We start from the raw sequence: 21,320 nt of genomic DNA on the forward strand, positions 1-21,320 counted from the left end.
GCGTTAGAATCGGGCTACCATCTAGTAAGCAATAAAACTATTCATTGCAATTCTGAATAACAAAGCTGCAGGCATTCACACACTCTTCCCACTTCTTCAATGCAGACTTTTTTGTTGATAATTTCTTATGTCACAAGTGGAGTCTTTCAGTATATTCCATTAATATTGATATTAAAGAAGCACTCCCATCAAAATGTTTATCCTCTTAATGTATTGCAATCATTATATTATACAGCACTGTGTTCTTACAATTGCTCATTTTTCCTTTCTATCCAGCTAATTTTTTTTCTATTTGTTCTATGACATTACGTGATTAAAACTAGGCTAGTTGAATTCCTCTAAGCTCTACAGAGAAACAGGAGGTCAATTAGTCACTGCAAAAATCCCTGACTGGAGAAGATGGAGCAGCTGGGTCAGAAGTTGAAGAGGGGAATGATTTCTGAAGGGCAAGAGACTTCCTGTTTTTACATAGAGCAGAGAATAATTAACTAAGTAGAAAGGTAAAATGAGCAATTGTAAGTACACAGTGCTATATAGTATAATGATTGCAATATATTAAGACAAAAACTTTGATGGGAGCTCTTCTTTAACTATGCTGTGGTCAGATGCCATATTGGTGTTAAACTTCTATTGTTATTTTCAAAGAGAGTTTATTTAAATTTTCCAAAATTTATTTTTTTTCTACAAGAAAAGAATAAAAAAAAATATAGAAATCTCTAAACGTGGAAATGTTTTCTTTAAGCAGAATTCTAATCATTTGGGAATGTGGAAGATGGGACATTTGTTTTGGAGGGGTAAAGGGCGTCTACCGGCGGCTGGGTCTGAAGAACGATCCAAATTATAATATCAAAAATAAAGTCTCAGCAACAACCAGAAAGAAATATTTTCTGGGGCAAAATAATCATTATTACTAACATGTCTATGTATCCTTTATAAACCCTATGTCTAGTGTTTCTCATTCTATCACTAACTTTCCGTGATCCTATTTCAATAGCTGGTTCTCATCTCATAGCTCAGATATACTGCAGGCATCCTCCCTTACTCTTTCGCTATTGACTTTACAATATTCCGCCTGCTTGCACTCTCGAAAATTGTCTTTCAGTCTGAAATTTATTGCTTATTCTTGTTATTTTAGAAAACTCGTCATTTTGATATTCGGTTATCTCTGGACTGCTGACCTTACTGTCCTTTCTGCCAATGACTGTCTCTCCCAGGAAAGGGTATCACTGACTGTCTCTTTCTCTCAACTGCAATATATCTTTCAAGCCCAGCTGTCTTCCCACAGTACCTTCCCTAACTTTCTCACATTCGACCTCCATTTTTCCTGACTCTGCCACAATCTACCCATTTCTAGCTGTTACACCCACACACCCATTTTCTATGTTCCTCAATCACTCCACCCAATTTCTAGCGGTCTCCTCTCTATCCATCATAAGCCCTTGTATCCTATCTAACCAGCACACTTCATCATGTATAAACCTTTCATCTCTCTTTTTATGTGGATAATGGATTTTGGGCAGTTACAGGGCACTTCTCATACCATCTGCCCTTTAATTCTTAGTTCACTCAGTGCTTTCACATGACTCTGGGCTGTCTCTCAGGCTAGGGCCTTGGGACTGCGGAGAAAGCACAGGTCGGGGTCTTCCCCTTATATAGCCTCCCTTTCTGCGTGATCTCCTCCCATGATGCACTTGGAGATGTAGGCTCATTAGCTCTCCTACAGAAGTTACAAATGGACAGTACATGCAGCGGTGAAAAGGGTTTCCTTGAGACAAATCCAAAGGCTCATGCTCTGGTCTTCCATTAGTTGGCTGATGTGAGGGACTCCTCCTTCTCTGTCCACCTCTACCAGGCATGCGAGGAAATGCACTAGGACCCTGTCCCTCAGTCATATGGAGACGGAGGGGTAGAGAGGTTCCATCTTCACAAGCTGCAGGCAAATCAGTGCAGGAATTGGCCCAAGCTGTAGACACAGGAAGTAGTCGATCTTGCTGGGTTGCACCTTGCTGAATGTTCTTTCCCCTCAATGGGACACCTGCAGCAAGTTTGGAGTCCCGATGATGTCTCTGCAGGTGGTATTTCAGAGATCCAGACTGAGTGCCAGCATATGAACAATGAGGGCACTTATAAGGCCGTTCTCCTGTGCAGAAACCAGAACAGATGTAAGCATCAACAAAAAGGAAATAAACATATTAACAAGAGTGAAAGAAAGTGGAAAAGGGCAAAAAGAACAATGTACTTAGGTCTAATACAGTGCAATTATGATGCTGCTTCCAAAACAGAAAGAGGTCAACAAAAGAGAAGCATAAGTCGCTCCTTTGTACTTTTATAATTTTGGCCATAAAGAGGTTTCCTGTTTCAGAGGATATGCCATAAATGGCTACCTGGTGACTGTTCCAGAGGTTGGACCTTCATCTATCTCTAGAGTGAGGTTGCCCCATCCCTTTTCTTGCAGTATCTTTCAGTTTAATGGTGGTTAAGAACGCACAATTTCATTTATTTCTGTGAAAGCTTTGAAAATATCTGAGGAAGCTTGCTTCGCTGTTTTTAGAACTCTCACAATTGCCAATATGTGCCTACCTTTCTACTTAGAGTGGCCAGGGGACCCTTAGTCTCCCAGATGTGATCTATCTCAGACACTTATGGCATATCCTGAGGAGATGAGATGTTTACATAAAAATTCAGAGAATAATGTAAGTATTGTCAACAAAATATATTCCCAACAAAATTCAGTGGGGAAAAGAAGTATTTGATACACTGGCGATTTTGCAAGTTTTTGCACCTTTAAGAAATGGAGAGGTTTGTAATTTTTATCGTTGGCCGTTTCAACTGTGAGAGACAGAATCCAGAAAATCACATTGTATGATTTTTAAAAAATTAAATTGCATGAAAAAAGTATTTGATCACCTATCAGCATGAAAAAAGTATTTGATCACCTTCCAACAAGCAAGAATTCTGACTCTCACAGACATGTTAGTTTTTCTTTAAGAAGCCCTCCTACCCTGCACTCATTACCGATATTAATTGCACCTGTTTGAACTCGTTACCTGTATAAAAGACACCTGTCCACACACTCAATCACACTCCAAGCTCTCCCCCATGGCCAAGACCAAAGAGCGGTCTAAGGACAACTGGGACAAAATTGTACACCTGCACAAGGCTGGGATGGGTTATAGGGCAATATGCAAGCAGCTTGGTGAGAAGGCAACAACCGTTGGCACAATTATTGTAAAAGGGAAGAAACACAAGATGACTGTCAATCTCTCTCGGTCTGGGGCTCCATGCAAAATCTCGCCTTGTGAGATAAGAATGATTCAGGGAAAGATCAGGAATCAGCCCAGAACTACACGAAAGGACATGGTCAATGACCTGAAGAGGGCTGGGACCACAGTCTCAAACATTACTATTAGTAAAACACTACGTCATCATGGATTAAAATCCTGCAGGGCACGTAAGGCCCACCTACTCACGCCAGCACATGTCAAGGCTCGTTTGAAGTTCACCAATGAACTACTGAATGATCCAGAAGAGAAGATCATGTGGTCACATGAGAAAAAAATAAAACTTTTTGATATCAACTCCACTTGCCATGTTTGGAGGAAGAAGAAGGATGAGAACAACCCCAAGAACACCGTCCCAACCGTGAAGCATGGTGGGGAAAACATAATTTGAGGGTGCTTTTCTGCAAAGGAGACAGGACAACTGCACTGTATTGAAGGGATGATGGATGGTGGATATGTATTGCGAGATTTTGGCCAACAACCTCCATCCCTCAGTAAGAGCAATGAAGATGAAACATGGCTTCCAGCATGACAATGACCTGAAAAACACAGCCAGGTCAACTAAGAAGTGACTCCGTAAGAAGCATTTCAAGGTCCTGGAGAGGCATAACCAGTCTCCAGACCTGGACCCAATAAAAAAATCTCTGGAGGGAGCTGAAACTCAATGCTGCCCAGCAACAGCCCCAAAACTACTTGGTCAAGAACTACCGGAAATGTCTGACCTCAATAATTGCAAACAAAGGTTTCTGTAGCAAATATTAAGTATTTGATGCAATAGAAAAACAGAACTTATTTCATGCAATAAAATGCAACTTAATCAAGTAAAACTCATACAATGTATATTTCTGTATTTTTTTTAAAGGGAATCTGTCACCCCACAAATCATATATAAGCTAAGGCCACCGGCATCAGGGGCTTATCTACAGCATTCTGTAATGCTGTAGATAAGCCCCCGATGAAACCTGAAAGGTAAGAAAAACAGGTTATATTATAATCACACAGGGGCGGTCCCGCTGCGGTCTAGGTCCGATGGGGGTCGCGGTCTGGGTCCGGCGCCTCCTATCTTCATTCGATGACGTCCTCTTCTTGTCTTCCTACCAGGCCTCTCTGACTTTTCCCGGCGCCTGCGCACTGCAGTACTGTGCTCTGCCCTCAACAGGGCAGACAAAGTACGCCTGCGTTGGAGCCGCAGCATGAAGACAAGAAGAGGATGTCATCGTAAGAAGATGGGAGGCCCCGGACCCGGACAGCGACGCCCATCGGACCCGGACCGCAGCGGGACCGCCCCTGGGTGAGTATAATATAACATGTTATTCATACCTTTCAGGCTACATCGGGGGCTTATCTACAGCATTACAGAATGCTGTAGATAAGCCCCTGATGCCGGTAGCCTTAGCTCATATACGATTTTTGGGGTGACAGATTCCCTTTAAGATAATGTCTCTCACAGTTGAAGTGTACCCACGATAAACATTACAGACCACTCCGTTCTTTGTAGGTGGGAAAACTTGCAAAATCGTCAGTGTATCAAATACTTATTTTCCCCCCTGTATATAATCTTTTACCCCGACTGATGTAGAAATCAGCAGTTGGCGGTTTCCCTATCTCTCATAGAAACATAGAGATAGCTCCACACTTATATAGCTACCTCTGCATTCATTATCAATTTGCATGCATTTTTCAAGTAGTTGTGGGTCATTATGGAAATGACATATAGTTGCGCTCAAAAGTGTTGTTTTTTTTTTAAATCAAATATTTATTAAGTATAAAATCACATTAAACATTTTACAACAATACAGGGATTCCCCTCCCTTACCCCCACCCCCGCAATATATCCCAACATTACCAACCCTGCCCCCCCTTCTCCCCATTTAGACAGCTCATGCTCTTCCCTTAGCATATCGTATACCGGCATATACTTTAGCATTATGTGATGACTCCTACTGTCCCCTTAAAAACAAACATTCCAACAGGAAAAAACGTCACAGAACGTTCTTCCCTCATCCCTCCCCTATCCCAATTCCAATCAAGACGTCCACAGTTTATCATAAAACTCTACTTTCCCTTTTTTCTGGTAAACCCCGTTTTCTGGAGTAATAACATGTTTCACATATTGAAGATATTCTCCTCTCGAAGGTGGATCCTCTTTTATCCAGTTTCTTGCTATGCCCTTCCAAGCCATGTAGAATAGTCTAGCAATTGCTATCTTCAAATTGTTATCTACTGTTATCTCCTCTAAATATCCCAACAAACACACTACCGGTTCCCTTGGGACCACGCATCTATAAACCCCCTCTATTCGACTGATAATCACCAACCAGAAAGCAGCCAATCTCGGATACGACCAGAGCATGTGAAGCAGCCCAGCATTGTCATTCCTGCACCTAGGGCACTCCGAGTCAGACCGCAATCCGGCCTTATACAAGACATCTGGAGATCTATACACTCTATGTAGGATATAAAGCTGAGACAGTCTGTACGGTTCATTCAGTGACAGTTTTGGTATCCATTCTAACACAGACATCCATGTTTCATCCTCTATATGGCCCAACTCTCTCTCCCATTTAGTTCTAGCGCCAATCAGGAAACCCAGTAAATGAGTATGTAGTAGGTCTCTGTACAAGGTGGAAATAACCCCTCTCTACACACATACTCCAACACTAAATCGCCTTTAATTTTAAAACAGTCTCCCCTGTTCTGGGCATTAAAGGCATGTCTCACCTGTGCATATTGATATCCCCCAGAAGCCCTAATGCTAAATTCCGATTGTAGCTGGGAAAAGGATTTCAGCTCTCGCCGCTCTAGAACCAGATAGACATATCGTATCCCCCTGGCCTGCCATTCTGGTAAACATCCTATTGTCATAAACTCTAGTAAATTGTTATTAAACCACAGCGGGGAGAACCTGGTGTGACAGGTGACTCCACGAATTTGTCAAACTCTTCCCCATAATTTATATATCAGGAATAGCGTAGGATAGATTTTCCCAAGTGCCCCCAGAGACCCATCTTCCAAGCACTGTACCGCAGGACATCTTGTCGTCACCCTCTCAAACAGCTGTTGTACCACGTTGGAAGACACCTCACGCTCCCAGCCCTTTAAGTGCTGGCACTGAGCCGCCAGGAAGTATATTTCAGGGATGAGGCTTCCACCACACCAAATTCCTAAATAAGGAGTTAATCAGTTTAAATTTCCCACGTGGTATCCAAATAGGTGAGTTATGGAGAACATACAGTATCTTAGGCATGAGAATCATTTTAATAAGGTTGAAGCGCTCAAAAATTTACATACCCCGGCAGAATTTTTGCTTTCTTGGCCTTTTTTCAGAGAATATGAATGATAACACCAAAACTTTTACTCCACTTATGGTTATTGGTTTTGTGAAGACATCTATTGTCAAAAGCTACTGTGGTTTCTCTTTTGAAATCATAATGTCAACCCAAAACATCCAAATGACTCTGATCAAAAGTTTACATACCTCATTTTTTAATACTGTGTATTGCCCCCTCTAACATCAATGACAGCTTGAAGTCTTTTTGTGGTAGTTGTGGATGAGGTTCTTTATTTTCTCAGATGGTAAAGCTGCCCACTTTTCTTGGCAGAAAGCCTCCAGTTCTTGTAAATTCCTGGGCTGTCTAGCATGAACTGCGCGCTTGAGATCTCCCTAGCGTAGCTCAATGATATTGAGGTCAGGAGACTGAGATGGCCACTCCAGAACCTTCACTTTGTTTTGCTGTAGCCAATGACATGTCGACTTGGCCTTGTATTTTGGATCGTTGTCATGTTGGAACGTCCAAGTACGTCCCATGCGCATGCAAACTGATGATTGCAAACTTTGCCTCCAGTATTTCCTGATAATGTTCTGCATTCATCTTTGCTTCAACTTTGACCAAGTTTCCTGTGCCTTTGTAGCTCACACATCCCCAAAACATCAGCGATTCACCTCCATGCTTTATAGTAGGAATGATGTTCCTTTCATCATAGGCTTTGTTGACCTCTATCCAAATGTAACATTTATGTTTGTGGCCAAAAAGTTCAATTTTGGTCTCGTCACTCCAAATTACCTTGTTCTAGAAGTTTTGAGGCTTGTCTCTGTGCTGTTTTGCGCATTGTAGGTAAGATATTTTGTGGCATTTGCACAGTAATGGCTTTCTTCTGGCGACTCGACCATGCAGCCCGTTTTTGTTCAAGTGCCTCCTTATTGTGCGTCTTGAAACAGCCACAACGCTAGTTTTCAGAGAGTCCAGTATTTTAGCTGATGTCATTTGTGGGTTTTTCTTTGTATCCCGAACAATTTTCCTGGCAGTTGGTCTACCTGACCTTGGTTTTGTTTTTACAGAGCCCCTGATTTTCCATTTGTTATTCACAGTTTGAACGCTGCTGACTGGTATTATCAATTCCTTGGATATCTTTTGTATCCCTTTCCTGTTTTATACAGTTCAACTACCTTTTCCTGCAGATCCGTTGACAATTCTTTTGCTTTCCCCATGACTCACAATCCAGAAAAGACAGTGGCTGGATGAAAGATGCAAGAGTCTGTCTGGATCCCAGAAACTCACTCTGCTTTTATGCACACACTAATTACAAGCAAACAGGTCACACATGAGGATTTTACCTTAAGTAGCAATTCAAACTCATTTGTGTCAACGTCTGTGCATGTTATCAGGCCAAAATCTCCAGAGTATGTGAACTTTTGATCAGGGTCATTTGCATTTTTTGGGTTGTCATGATTTAAAAAGAGAAAACATAGCAGTTTCACAATAAATAGCTTCACCCAACCGCTAACCATGAGTGGAGAACAGGTTTTGGTGTTATCATTCAGATTCTCTGAAAAAAGGCCAAGAAAGTAAAAATTTAGCCAGGGTATGTAAACTTTTAAGCACATCTGTAAATGTCACTGTTAGGAATACCCCTTTAAGGATCCTAATACAATCTCAGAAATAATCTCATACCTGTGTGTACACGAAGATGCACCTTAAGGTGATGGGAAGAACGGAAGGATTTGGCGCAAAACGGACAGTCTCTCCCAGTTGATCCTCGTTGTCTCTCTACCTGCGGGGAGTTGGCGCTCCATCCATTTTTATCTGGAGAAGAAATGAGTTGAGTGCTGAAAAATCACACAAATAACTTACCCCTCTGTGTACTTGTGGAAAATGCTAATTCAAAAACATAGGAAACAAGGAACCAAATGTGGTTTATCTGAAAGGCTGATGAGTTATGAAGTAATATCTGGATATACGTTTTTTGTCCTGAGGAAGTCTGAAATGACTTTGAAATGCGTTGACTAAAAGAACCAAAAATAAAAAATCCGTTTTTAATATTTTACGATCTTGATTACCTATCAGCAGCACGGATAAACCAAATTTGGCTCCTTTTTTCCCTGTCTCTGGTCGGAATGTGTTTGCGTATATATGGTTGTGTGTCACACAACCCTCTCAGGTTAGCATAACCTTTATTGCAGTAATTTTTTGGATAAGACCCTATCTGCACTTTTCTTTTCTCTTAGTTTCTAATCTACCGTAATTAAAATACATAGGCCTCTTCTGGTATGGATGTAAATATTTTGAACTGATACTGATGAACTAGTACTTTCTTTATGTAAGCTCTGCTGCAATCTCTGTCATTATGTTCCATCCTCAACACTGAAATTGCAACACCAAGAATGAAAAGTTGTGGGAATTATGGAAATCACAAGATCGATACTTTTTTTTCCCATTTGTTCATCGTTTGCATAACATCTCGATTTATTCAGTACCGAGTATGAGTGTCACGGGCAGAAATATAGACACATACACACCTTAGTTGCTATCAATTAGGTTATTAATAGTTGACTGAGGAATGTTCTGGCTCCCATGGCTTACAGGGTCCACGGAATTTTCTATCATTGAGCACATCTGGGATGTCATTGATTGGCAATTGCAAAGGAACCTGCCAGCATAAGATCTTGATGACTTGCGTGCCCAAGTGCATTCAGATGGTAGAAAATGCATCAGACAATCATTAATAATCTCATTGATAGTAGACAAGATGTGTAAAGTGCCTGTATTTCTAGACGTGGCGCTCATATTCGATACTGAATGAATCAAGATGTTTTGATAATTTTGTTCACATAATGTACCATAATTTGCACATCAGAAACATATCTACTTATCCTATATTTCCATAATGCCACAACTTTTCCTTCTTGGTATCGCAAATTCAAGGTTCAGGAGTGTAGTATGAGTGTTTTTTCATAGGTCATCAGACAAAGCAACCAAACCACTGAGTGATCACACAGCTTTTAAAAATAATTCAGCACCACCAGTTTGTGTTCCCGATGACTATAGTGTTTTTTTTTTAAATATAGTGTTTTTTTTCCTTTAACACAGCAGACCATTATGTAATAACATGCATGTCCTCACAGAAGGTGTGATTGTGTCCTAAGTTTCCCTTGCCTAAGGACATGTGGGACATTTAATAATCCTGCTGTACAAAATAGGTAATATTTCCTATAACATCTTCTTAATTTGAATGGTAGCTATGGTAACATTGCCTGAAAAATATGTAATAATATAATTTATCTGAATATGTTCAACTTCTGCCCAACTTCAAAATTCAACGCATCTATACTATTAATGATGACATATATGTCTGTCACATCGAGATGAAAGAAATGAGGCGTGATTGACAGTTTATTCCACAACATAAAAGTACTGCTGATCTCATGTGTGGGCTGAAAATAAAACTAAAAAAAAAGAAAAGATTAAATCAGTTACTGTACTCAAAAGTATGTGTATATGTATTCCCATAAGTAAGGCTACTGTGTATATGTATTCCCATATGTAAGGCTACTGTGTATATGTATTCCCATATGTAAGGCTTACTGTGTATATGTATTCCTATATGTAAGGCTACTGTGTATATGTATTCCCATGTGTAAGGCTTACTGTGTATATGTATTCCCATAAGTAAGACTACTGTGTATATGTATTCCCATATGTAAGGCTACTGTGTATATGTATTCCCATATGTAAGGCTTACTATTGTAGCATAGGGCCTACTACGTGTCTTGGGGGACACTCGCTTGGCATGGGATTAACGCACTCAGGCACGGTTTTCTTATAAAACACAGTCTCCAGGTTTATTTCACATCAGCATAAACCACATCCTCAGAACTTGGTGACAGCTTGAACACCGTCTGTACATATTCAACTTCACCACAGTTCGTCTCTGACTCCGGTCAGCATAAGACACGAACCTCGTCCGTTACCTGCTGGCGACCTTCACAGGTTCCTGGACACCTCTTGGCCTCAGAGGTGCCCCATACACAATGTCTCTCTCTTCTAACCCTGGTTAGCATAACACGGATCCCATTCCGTTACCTGTTGGTGCCGCACAGGTTTATCAGACACCTCTCCTCCACAGAGGTATCCTTCACACGTTTCTCACTCTGACCCCGGTCAGTTCAACACGGATCTCCATCTGTTCCACACACTGGCGTGTGCTAGGTCCAGAGCACTGCTATGTGCTCTTCAGGAATCCTATACTCCAGGACTTCCAACACAGGCATCCAGGACCTTCCAGCATAGACCATTCAGGTCCACACTCCAAGACCAAAACATGAACATGTGACCCACACCCTGGTCACATTATATACCCTTAACCACTCCCCTGGATGGGAGTGTGTGGATGTGTGGCTAGTTTGTCCCGCCCATCTCACACAACTAGCCTAGTAAGTCTCCCTTACAACTACACCATACATAAACACACTCTTGAGGGACTACAGGTCCCAGAACAACAATATTGCATCAGACTTACCACGCAGACTCCCTCTGCGACACATATCGGCCATTCACAACACTGCCGGACTTTGTCTCATCAGAATTATGCCTCCAAGTGCATCTTGCAGCACACACACAGCAGCACCCCCTGGCTGTAACATTGGTCGCTACACCACACTATGTATATGTATTCCCTTATGTAAGGCTTTCAGTGTATATGCATTTCGTTATGTAAAGCTCACTGTGTATATGTATTCCCATATGTAAGGCTTACTGTTTATATGTATTCCCATATGTAAGGCTACTGTGCATATCTATTCCCATATGTAAGGCTTACTGTGTATATGTATCCCCCTAAGTAAGGCTACTGTGTATATGTATTCCCATATGTAAGGCTTAGGGTACCGTCACACTGAAACAACGCTGCAGCGATACGACAACGATGTCGATCGCTGCAGCGTCGCTGTGTGGTCGCTGGAGAGCTGTCACACAGACAGCTCTCCAGCGACCAACGATCCCGAAGTCCCCGGGTAACCAGGGTAAACATCGGGTTACTAAGCGCAGGGCCGCGCTTAGTAACCCGATGTTTACCCTGGTTACCAGCGTAAACGTAAAAAAAAAAAAAAAAAAACATTACATACTTACATTCCGTGTCTGTCCTCCGGCGCTGTGCTTTCCTCTGCACTGTCAGTGCCGGTCAGCCGTAAAGCAGAGCGGTGACGTCACCGCTGTGCTTTCTGGCTGGCCGGCGCTGACACAGGATGCAGGAGGAGTGCAGAGAAGCACAGCGCCGGGGACAGACAGCTGAAGGTAAGTATGTAATGTTTTTTTTTTTTTACGTTAACGCTGGTAACCAGGGTAAACATCGGGTTACTAAGCGCGGCCCTGCGCTTAGTAACCCAATGTTTACCCTGGTTACCAGTGAAGACATCGCTGAATCGGCGTCACACACGCCGATTCAGCGATGTCAGCGGGAGATCCAGCGACGAAAGAAAGTTTCAGACGATCTGCTACGACGTACGATTCTCAGCGGGGTCCCTGATCGCAGTAGCGTGTCAGACACAGCGAGAGCGTAACGATATCGCTGGAACGTCAGGGATCGTGCCGTCCTAGCGATCAAAGTGCCACTGTGTGACGGTACCCTTACAGTGAATATATATTCCCATATGTAAGGCTTACAGTGTATATATTCCCATATGTAAGGCTACTGTGAAAGGAATACAAAAAGATATCCAAGGAATTGATAATGTCAGTCAGCAGCACTCAAACTGAGATTAACAAATGGAAAATCAGGGGCTCTGTAAAAACAAAACCACGGTCAGGTAGACTAACAAACATGTCGTCCACAACTGCCAGGAAAATTGTTTGGGATGCAAAGAAAAACCCACAAATAACATCAGCTGAAACACTGGACTCTCTGAAAACTAGCGGTGTGGCTGTTTCAAAATGAACAATAAAGATGCACTTGAAGAAAAATGGGCTGCATGGTCGAGTCACCAGAAGAAAGCCAATACTGCGCAAATGCCACAAAGTATCTCGCCTACAATATGCAAAACAGCACAGAGACAAGCCTGAAAATTTATGGAACGAGGTAATTTGAAGTGATGTTTGGCCACAACCTTACATTTGGAGAGCGGTCAACAAGGCCTATGATGAAAGGAACACCATTCCTACTGTAAACCACGAAGGTAAATCACTGATGTTTTGGGTATGTGTGAGCTACAAAGGCACAGGAAACTTGGTCAAAGTTGAAGCAAAGATGAATGCAGAACGTTATCAGCAAATACTGGATGCAAAGTTTGCAATCATCAGTCTGGAAGCTGCGCATGGGACGTACTTGGACGTTCCAACATGACAAAGATCCAAAGCACAAGGCCAAGTCGACCTGCCATTGTCTACAGCAGAACAAAGTGAAAGTGCTGGAGTGGACATCTCAGTCTCCTGACCTCAATATCATTGAGCCACTCTGGGAAGATCTCAAGCGTCCAGTTCATGCTAGACAGTCCAGGAATTTACAGGAACTGGAGGTTTTTTCCCAAGAAAAGTGAGCAGCTTTACCATCTGAGACAATAAAGGACCTCATCCACAACCACCACAAATGGCTTCAAGCTGTCAATGTTGTTAGAGGGGGAAATGCACGGTATTAAGAAATGGGGGTATGCAAACTTTTGATCAGGGTCATTTGGATGTTTTGGGTTGTCATTATGATTTAAAAATTGAAAACACAGTAGTTTGACCAATAAATGGCTTCACCCAACCACTAAACATGGAGAAAAAAGTTTTGGTGTTATCATTCATATTCTCTGACAAAAAGGCCAAGAAAGCAAAAATTTTGCTGGGGTATATAAACTTTTGAGCACAACTGTATGTTTTCCCATATGTAAGGCTTACTGTATATATGTATTCCCATATGTAAGGCTTACAGTGTATATGTATTCCCATATGTAAGGCTTACAGTTTATATGTATTCCCATATCTACTATATAATTGTCTAAGGGTCACTTCCGTCTTTCTGTCTGTCCTTCTGTCTGTCCTTCTTTCTGTCACGGATATTCATTGGTCGCGGCCTCTGTCTGTCATGGAATCCAAGTCGCTGATTGGTCTCGTCATCTGCCTGTCATGGCTGCCGCGACCAATCAGCGACGGCCACAGTCCGATTAGTCCCTCCCTACTCCCCTGCAGTCAGCGCCCGCTCCATACTCCCCGCAGTCACCGCTCACACAGGGTTAATGCCGCTATTAACCCTGTGTGACCAAGTTTTTACTATTGATGCTGCCTATGCAGCGTCAATAGTAAAAACATCTAATGTTAAAAATAATAAAAAAAATAAAAAATCATTATATACTCACCTTCCACCGCCTTTCCCGCTCCTGGCTACGCTCCGGTGAACGCTCCATGCAAGCGGCAGGTTCCGGTGGCAAGGATGGGATGGGAGAAGGACCTGCCATGACGTCACATGACCATCATAGGTCCTGCGTGCCTGCACGAGAACGACCTGCCATGACGTCACGGTCATGTGACCACAATGTCATCACAGGTCCTGCGCGAGAAGGAGCTGCCATGATGTCACGATCATGTGACCGAACTACAAGGGGCCCTCGGAAGGTGAGTATGTTTATTTTTTAACCTGTGACATACGTGGCTGGGCAATATACTACGTAGCTTGGCAATATACTACGTGGCTGGGCAATATACTATGTGGCTCTCTGCTGTATACTACGTCGCTGTGCAATATACTACGTGGCTCTGTGCTGTATACTACGTCACTGGGCAATATACTACGTCACTGGGCAATATACTACATCACTGGGCAATATACTACGTGACTGGGCAATATACTACGTGACTGGGCAATATACTACGTAACTGGGCAATATACTACGTGACTGGGCAATATACTACGTCACTGGGCAATATACGTGACTGGGCAATATACTACGTGACTGGGCAATATACTACGTGGCTGGGCAATATACTACGTGGCTGGGCAATATACTACGTGCCTGGGCAATATACTACGTGGCTGGGCAATATACTACGTGGGCTTTGCAATATACTACGTGGACATGCATATTCTAGAATACCCGATGTGTTAGAATCGGGCCACCATCTAGTGTAAGGTATACTGTGCATATCTATTCCCATATGTAAGGCATACTGTGTATATGTATTCCCTTATGTAAGGCTTACTGTGTATATGTATTCCCTTATGTAAGGCTTACTGTGTATATGTATTCCCATATGCAAGGCTAAGGGTACCGTCACACAGTGGCATTTTGATCGCTACGACGGCACGATTTGTGACGTTCCAGCGATATATCCGTGACGTTCCAGCGATCTCGCTGTGTCTGACACGCTCCTGCGATCAGGGACCCCGCTGAGAATTGTACGTCGTAGCAGATCGTTTGAAACTTTCTTTCGTCGTCTAGTGTCCCGCTGTGGCGGCATGATCGCATGGTGTAACAAAGGTGTGCACGATATTGTATACGATGTGCGCATAGTAACCAACGGCTTCTACATCGCACATACGTCATGAAATTATCGCTCCAGCGTCGTACATTGCAAAGTGTGACAGCAGTCTACGACGCTGGAGCGATATTGTTACGATGCTGGAGCGTCACGGATCGTGCCGTCGTAGCGATCAAAATGCCACTGTGTGACGGTACCCTTACTGTGTATATGTATTCCCTTATGTAAGGCTTACTGTGTATATGTATTCCCTTATGTAAGGCTTACAGTGTACATGTATTCCCATATGTAAGGCTTAGGATGTGAAAAGGTCTATCCAGATATTCTAGTCTAAAATTTCCAACTTCAAGTTAGGACAATGTAAATTTCTGTAAATTCAGGTGTTAATTGACTCATTGTGGTCAATGACATGGTGCACAAACTGAACCATAATGCGCACTATATTGTCGCTACTTTAGGACTCTTTCAAACGTCAGTGATTTTCTCGTACAAGAAAGGCGGTCCGAGCTTCATCAGTGTTTTTCTTATCAGAGTTTGGTCAGTGTGTTGCTGAATGTTTCCTCAGCTTTTCTTGGATGACAAACAATTAAAGACAGATTTTCTATCTTTTCCTATTTAGCAATCCGTAAAAACAAACAGAGCACTCGGATGGCAGTCAGGTGAGGTCCGAATTTTCACGAACTTGATTTGCTGATTTTGATCAAACTCTTATGTCTGAAAATCGTGAAGACATGTCACGTTTTGATCTATGAAAAATACGGAAAGCACTCACATGCAAAAAAACAGACATCTAAATGAACACTTAAAAATGGGATTCAGTTTTATGCATAAATATTTCCTCCTGAAATCATTTTTTGGACTTTATAGGCTATGGTTACGTGGCAACTTGGGACAGATAATATTGATATCCCAATGTCAAGCTGCTAAAATTGCAACTAATGATGAAAATGTAGTTGTGTCGTGATCCACAAGTTGATGTGACCGTGACAACAATCCGCTTATATCCAAAATTGCTGTATTTCATAAGTTACGATTTTGGCAGCATGACATTGTGATCTTAAACTTGCACTCCCAATGTCACTGTGTAGCCCTAGCCTTACTAGTGTACTTTTATGTGAGATGCAGAGCCCCTTTGATAAAGAATAGTACCATATTTCTGACCTGTAATACTTATTTGTAATATCATTTAGCTACCGTAATTTGCAAAATCTAGATAATTTATACTGCAATACCCAAACACAAAGCTATTTGTGTGAAAATACTTTGCTTTACATTTGGCTGCATAAGAAGCAAAGTTGGCAACAATTTTTGTATGCTTTTTCGGCTTGTAAATGCATCTAATGCCCCCAATAAAGCTTTCGGGCAAGTAAGTGTTCTTGTAAGCTATGGTGTGGTAGATCACACCTGTAAGGTAAAATCCCTAGCACAACGTTTTGTACAACCAGGTCACGTTCAACTGCCATATGAAATGACATAAAATCCTATTAAAAAGGTTGTTATCTACTCGGACAACCCCTGCTGAATCCCTATGTTTTCTGTAGTATAATAATAACACTTATGCTCAGCTCCATTGTTGGCACTGGCTGTCCCGAGACTTGGGCAACATTGTTGGCTTCATGAAGTGAAAGCTTCTGCTGCCCTCTCACTTCCTCACATTACGTCTCGCCAATTACGTATATTACGTCCGTAGGAGAGAAAAGTGAAGCCAGGGCTGATGGGCCACAGGGCTCGAGTGACATAATGTCCCATGATCCCAGGAGAACCAGTGCCATCACCACTGGAGCAGTATTCCATTATTATTTTACTGGCAGGGGTCATCAGATTAGTGGACAACACCTTTAATTTTGTATTTTTAATATTTTACTACTATGTAACCCTCCATATAGCGAAAAAAAACCAAATGCTCAGCACCATGTATGTACCCACATTTGTATGCAAGCTTGTCCACACATTGGTTATTTCCAGCGTTGTTTTCACATGCAAAAAATATCTTAACCAATTAGGTGGTTTTTAAAATCTGCAATGTCAATTACCGTATATACTCGAGTATAAGCCGACCCGAGTATAAGCCGACCTCCCTAATTTTGCCACAAAAAACTGTGAAAACTTAATGACTCGAGTATAAGCCTAGAGTATAAGCCTAGAAAATGCAGCAGCTACCGGTAAATGTCAAAAGTAAAAATAGATATCAATAAAAGTAAAATTAATTGAGACATCAGTAGGTTGTGTTTTTGAATATCCATATTGAATCAGGAGCCCCACATAATGCTCCATAAAGTTTATGATGGCCCCATAAGATGCTCCATATTGAAATATGCCCCATATAATCCTGCATAAAGGGTAATAATGGCCCCATAAGATGGCCCCATAAGATGGCCCCATAAGATGCTCCATAGAGACATTTGCCCAATATAATGCTGCAAAAATGCAGATTATGGCCCCATAAGATGCTCCATAAAGATATTTGCCTCATACAGTGCTGCACAAATGTTGATTATGGCCCCATAAGATGCTCCATACAGACACTTGCCCCATATAGTGCTGCACAAACGTTGATCATGGCCCCATACAGACACTTGCCCCATATAGTGCTGCACAAACGTTGATCATGGCCCCATACAGACACTTGCCCCATATAGTGCTGCACAAACGTTATGGCCCCTTAGATGCTCCATACAGACACTTGCCCATATAGTGCTGCACAAACGTTATGGCCCCATACAGACACTTGCCCCATATAGTGCTGCACAAACGTTATGGCCCCATACAGACACTGCCCCCATATAGTGCTGCATAAACGTTATGGCCCCAGACACTTGCCCCATATAGTGCTGCACAAGCGTTACGGCCCCTTAGATGCTCCATACAGACACTTGCCCCATTTGCTGTTGCTGCAATAAAAAAAATCACATACTCACCTCTCCGTCACCCAGGCCCCCGGCACTTGCTATGTTCACCTGCTCCTCGTTCCGGCGTCGCTCCATCTTCAGCACTGACGTTCAGGCTGAGGGCGCGCACTAACCACGTCACCGCGCCCTCTGACCTGAGCGTCCCCGCAGAAGACTTTGAAGACGGAGCGGCGCCGGAACCGGGATGTAGGTGAATATCGTGCAGCGCTGCGCTCCCCATTATACTCACCTGCTCCTGGCGCTGTGCAGTCCCTGCTTCCCCACAGCTTCTTCCTGTATTGAGCGTTCACCGTTACCGCTCATTACAGTAATGAATATGCGGCTCCACCCCTATGGGAGGTGGAGCCGCATATTCATTACTGTAATGAGCGGTACCATGTGACTGCTCAATACAGGAAGAAGCTTGGGTGCCGGGAAGCAGGGACGTGCAGGGACCGCGCCAGGGGTAGGTGAGTATAATTAGACAGCCCCCGCTCCCCCTCCCCTGCCGACCCCTGGGTATGACTCAAGTATAAGCCGAGAGGGGGACTTTCAGCCCAAAAAAGTGGGCTGAAAATCTCGGCTTATACTCGAGTATATACGGTATTTCTTTTGGCAGTGTTTTTCACCCATCAAATAAATGCAGAAAAAATGCCTTAAAATGCAAATATTGTTTACTGTGGTTTTCTGCCAAGAGATGCGTTTTTAGTGCAGAAAAATCAGAGGCAAATATTCAACGTCAGCACAAACTCTTAGGATATGTTTCCACGGTCAGTATTGGCAGCACTTTGGACGCAGTTCCGTCCAAAGCGCTGTCGGCTTTTGTATGGGAGGTGACTCCACATGTGTTCATTGAACCATGCGGAATCACCGTGTCCTATACATTGGACGGTGGTATTTATCTTGCGGAGACTGATCGTCTCCGCAAGATAAATTGACATGGTGGGGTCTAAAAAGACGAGCCGCATTTGCGTATACGCAGGGACGCCGAAAGGTGCACGCATAGTGGAGATGGGATTTCATAAAATCCCATCCACTATGCTGTAACACCTGGCCGCTGCAGATTGGACACTGCGGCTGTATGCAGCATCCAATCTGCAGGGAATACTGACCGTGGAAACATACCCTTAAGCTTTGCAAATGCAACTATATAAAATCTGCTTGACGTTAAGTGAAATCATTAGAAGCGCATGATTTGTGGTGACCGAGTGACAGTCAAACAATGTTTTTTAAAAGAGTAGAATGACAAAATGCACCATTAGGTGAGAAGGAAGAAAATACACCAATATTTTTAGACTAGTTTCACATTTGTGACTTTATTTCCACTTATCTGTTCCATTATAGAACAGAAAAGCAAAAATAAAGGCAGTTATGGATCTGTCATGTTGTACAGCTACTTAGCTCAATTATTTCAAAATGCGGACATGAGGCCCATTTTACTACCTCAAAGAACACCCTTAGGATGGCTCCACACATCCATGTTTCGCAGCCTGAAACAGTGATGCATGGACAGGCAGCTGGTCTCCTGACAAAACTTAGAAGCCTCATAGGCATATATGAAACTTTTGAGGTTGGGTCAGGAGACTCATGTCCAGATGGCGAGTACAGACCGCGAAATGTGTGAAACTAGATCTTAATAGGAAAAAAAATATCCAATTCTATTTCTAGGGTAATTTTCGCACAAATCTGACAAACTAACACCTGGACATTTTAGACTAATGTATGCTGACATGGAATTGAATGCTGCAAAAAAAACTACATTACAGTATTCTATTATAGCAATGAAAGGTTGCACAGTTAAATAAGATTTTAGCACACAGTTAAGTAATCTTTTCAAAAAAATAAATAAACAAAAACATAGTAAAAGGCTCCTTCTTAGGCCGGGGTCAGACTAGCGTACGGCATCGGTTGTGATATGTTAATTACCCTCGGCTCCTGCTCTGCTGCAAGCGGGAGCCGAATGTCATGCGTCTGTGCTCTGAGCCTCTCGCACAGAGCGGATCGGAGCACAGCTGCGGAGGAGGCGGAGAAATTAATTTCTCCATCTCCTCCATTGCCGGGGTCAGAGTAGATGATATCCGAGTGATGTGCGATGTCTCACTCGCACCCATAGGCTCATATAGGTGCAAGTGAGCCACGACTCGGCCGAGTATCGGTGACAATCGCAGCATGCTGTGATTTCACTCGCACGTACAATACGGCCGAGGAAAAGACAGTGATGGGAGCTGCCCCATAGAATTTTTTATCGCATAGCACTCGTCCGTATTCCTCTCTAGTGTGCCTCCGGCCTTAAAGGGAGCCTGTCACCAGGAATTACGCTGGAAAATATGTGGTTAATGTGCAGATTAACAGCATTATGATGCTGCTCGGCGTCTGCACAAGCAGAGGGGAGAAAATTATCTTCATTCTCCCCGCCAGTATTCGGTATAGTCATAGGGGCGGCACCGATTGAGTCACCACTGAGTATACAGAGCGGCTGCAGAAAACGGGCCCCTGTCCCTGACTGACAGCCGGCTTCAATGAAGACCAAGTGTCTGTTAAGGCCAGGGGCGCGGTTACAGCGGCCACTCTGTATACTCAGCGGTGACTGAAACGGCGGCGCCCCACCCTTATGACTGAATACTGGCGGGGAGAATAAAGATAATTTTCTCCCCGCTGCATTTGGCTGGGTGCAGGCACCGGATGGCAGAATAACACTGTTAACCTGCAGATTAATCCCATAACAGCGTTATTCCTTTTCACAGGTTCCTTTTAAGATCAACTTATGATGGAAATTGTCATCTATTCCAAACATTCACTGACAAGCTTATGTATGTTATTACAGGCTGTGTACTGACGGGAAAACCAGAATCAGACAGTTTGAAGTTCAACCCATTCAATTCTATTGGTTTCCCAAAATAAGTGGCTTCAGAAGTGTCTGGCACTTGTGAGATGCATCTTGCATTCAAGCAAATGTGCTCTCTTGCCTGCGGTTACATTTATTTGGGCAGTTATCTAGACAGCGAGCAGGATCAGAAAACAGTAGCGTAAAATGGAAAAAAAATAAATAAAACAATTATAAAGTGTGAAGGCTCCGGAAGAAAAACAAGTGCAGTATCCTGTCAACCCCTGGACAACTTCTTCTTAAATGCCCAAGTCCTCCAAGTAAAATAAGAAAAGCTTATACTTTCCAGCAATGTCAACACCGGGTCCATATGAGTGCTACAGCTAATCAGTGGCTGCAGTGTTCGTGTGACAATGTCAGAAGAGTGCTGGTGTCGTGGAGCGGCGTTGGTGTGGGATAAGCTTTTCTTATTTTACTTGGGGGACTTGGGCATTTAAGAAGATGTCATCCAAGCAGTGGACAATCCTTTTATCTCTAACCCTGCAAGGCTCTATTCTAATGAATTTAGAGATACTAAAAATATTTGGATGTATTTATC

At 42.8% G+C, this 21,320-nt stretch overlaps 1 protein-coding gene across 2 annotated transcripts in view; it reads right to left on the minus strand.

Annotated features, from left to right (window-relative positions):
* Positions 1-640: 640 nt before the first annotated feature.
* Positions 641-21,320, minus strand: part of ZNF219 (zinc finger protein 219) — a 46,392-nt gene continuing 25,712 nt past the window's right edge. For both annotated transcript variants that reach the window (XM_069760324.1, XM_069760332.1), the window contains 2 exons: positions 8,234-8,365; positions 641-2,140 (listed from right to left, as the gene is read on the minus strand). In XM_069760324.1, coding sequence (XP_069616425.1) covers positions 1,563-2,140; positions 8,234-8,365 — 710 coding nt within the window. In that variant the 3' untranslated portion in view covers positions 641-1,562. The remainder of the gene's footprint in view (positions 2,141-8,233; positions 8,366-21,320) is intronic.

This window comes from Ranitomeya imitator, chromosome 1 (genome assembly GCF_032444005.1).
Source record: "Ranitomeya imitator isolate aRanImi1 chromosome 1, aRanImi1.pri, whole genome shotgun sequence".
In the NCBI taxonomy this organism is placed as follows: Eukaryota; Metazoa; Chordata; class Amphibia; order Anura; family Dendrobatidae; genus Ranitomeya; species Ranitomeya imitator.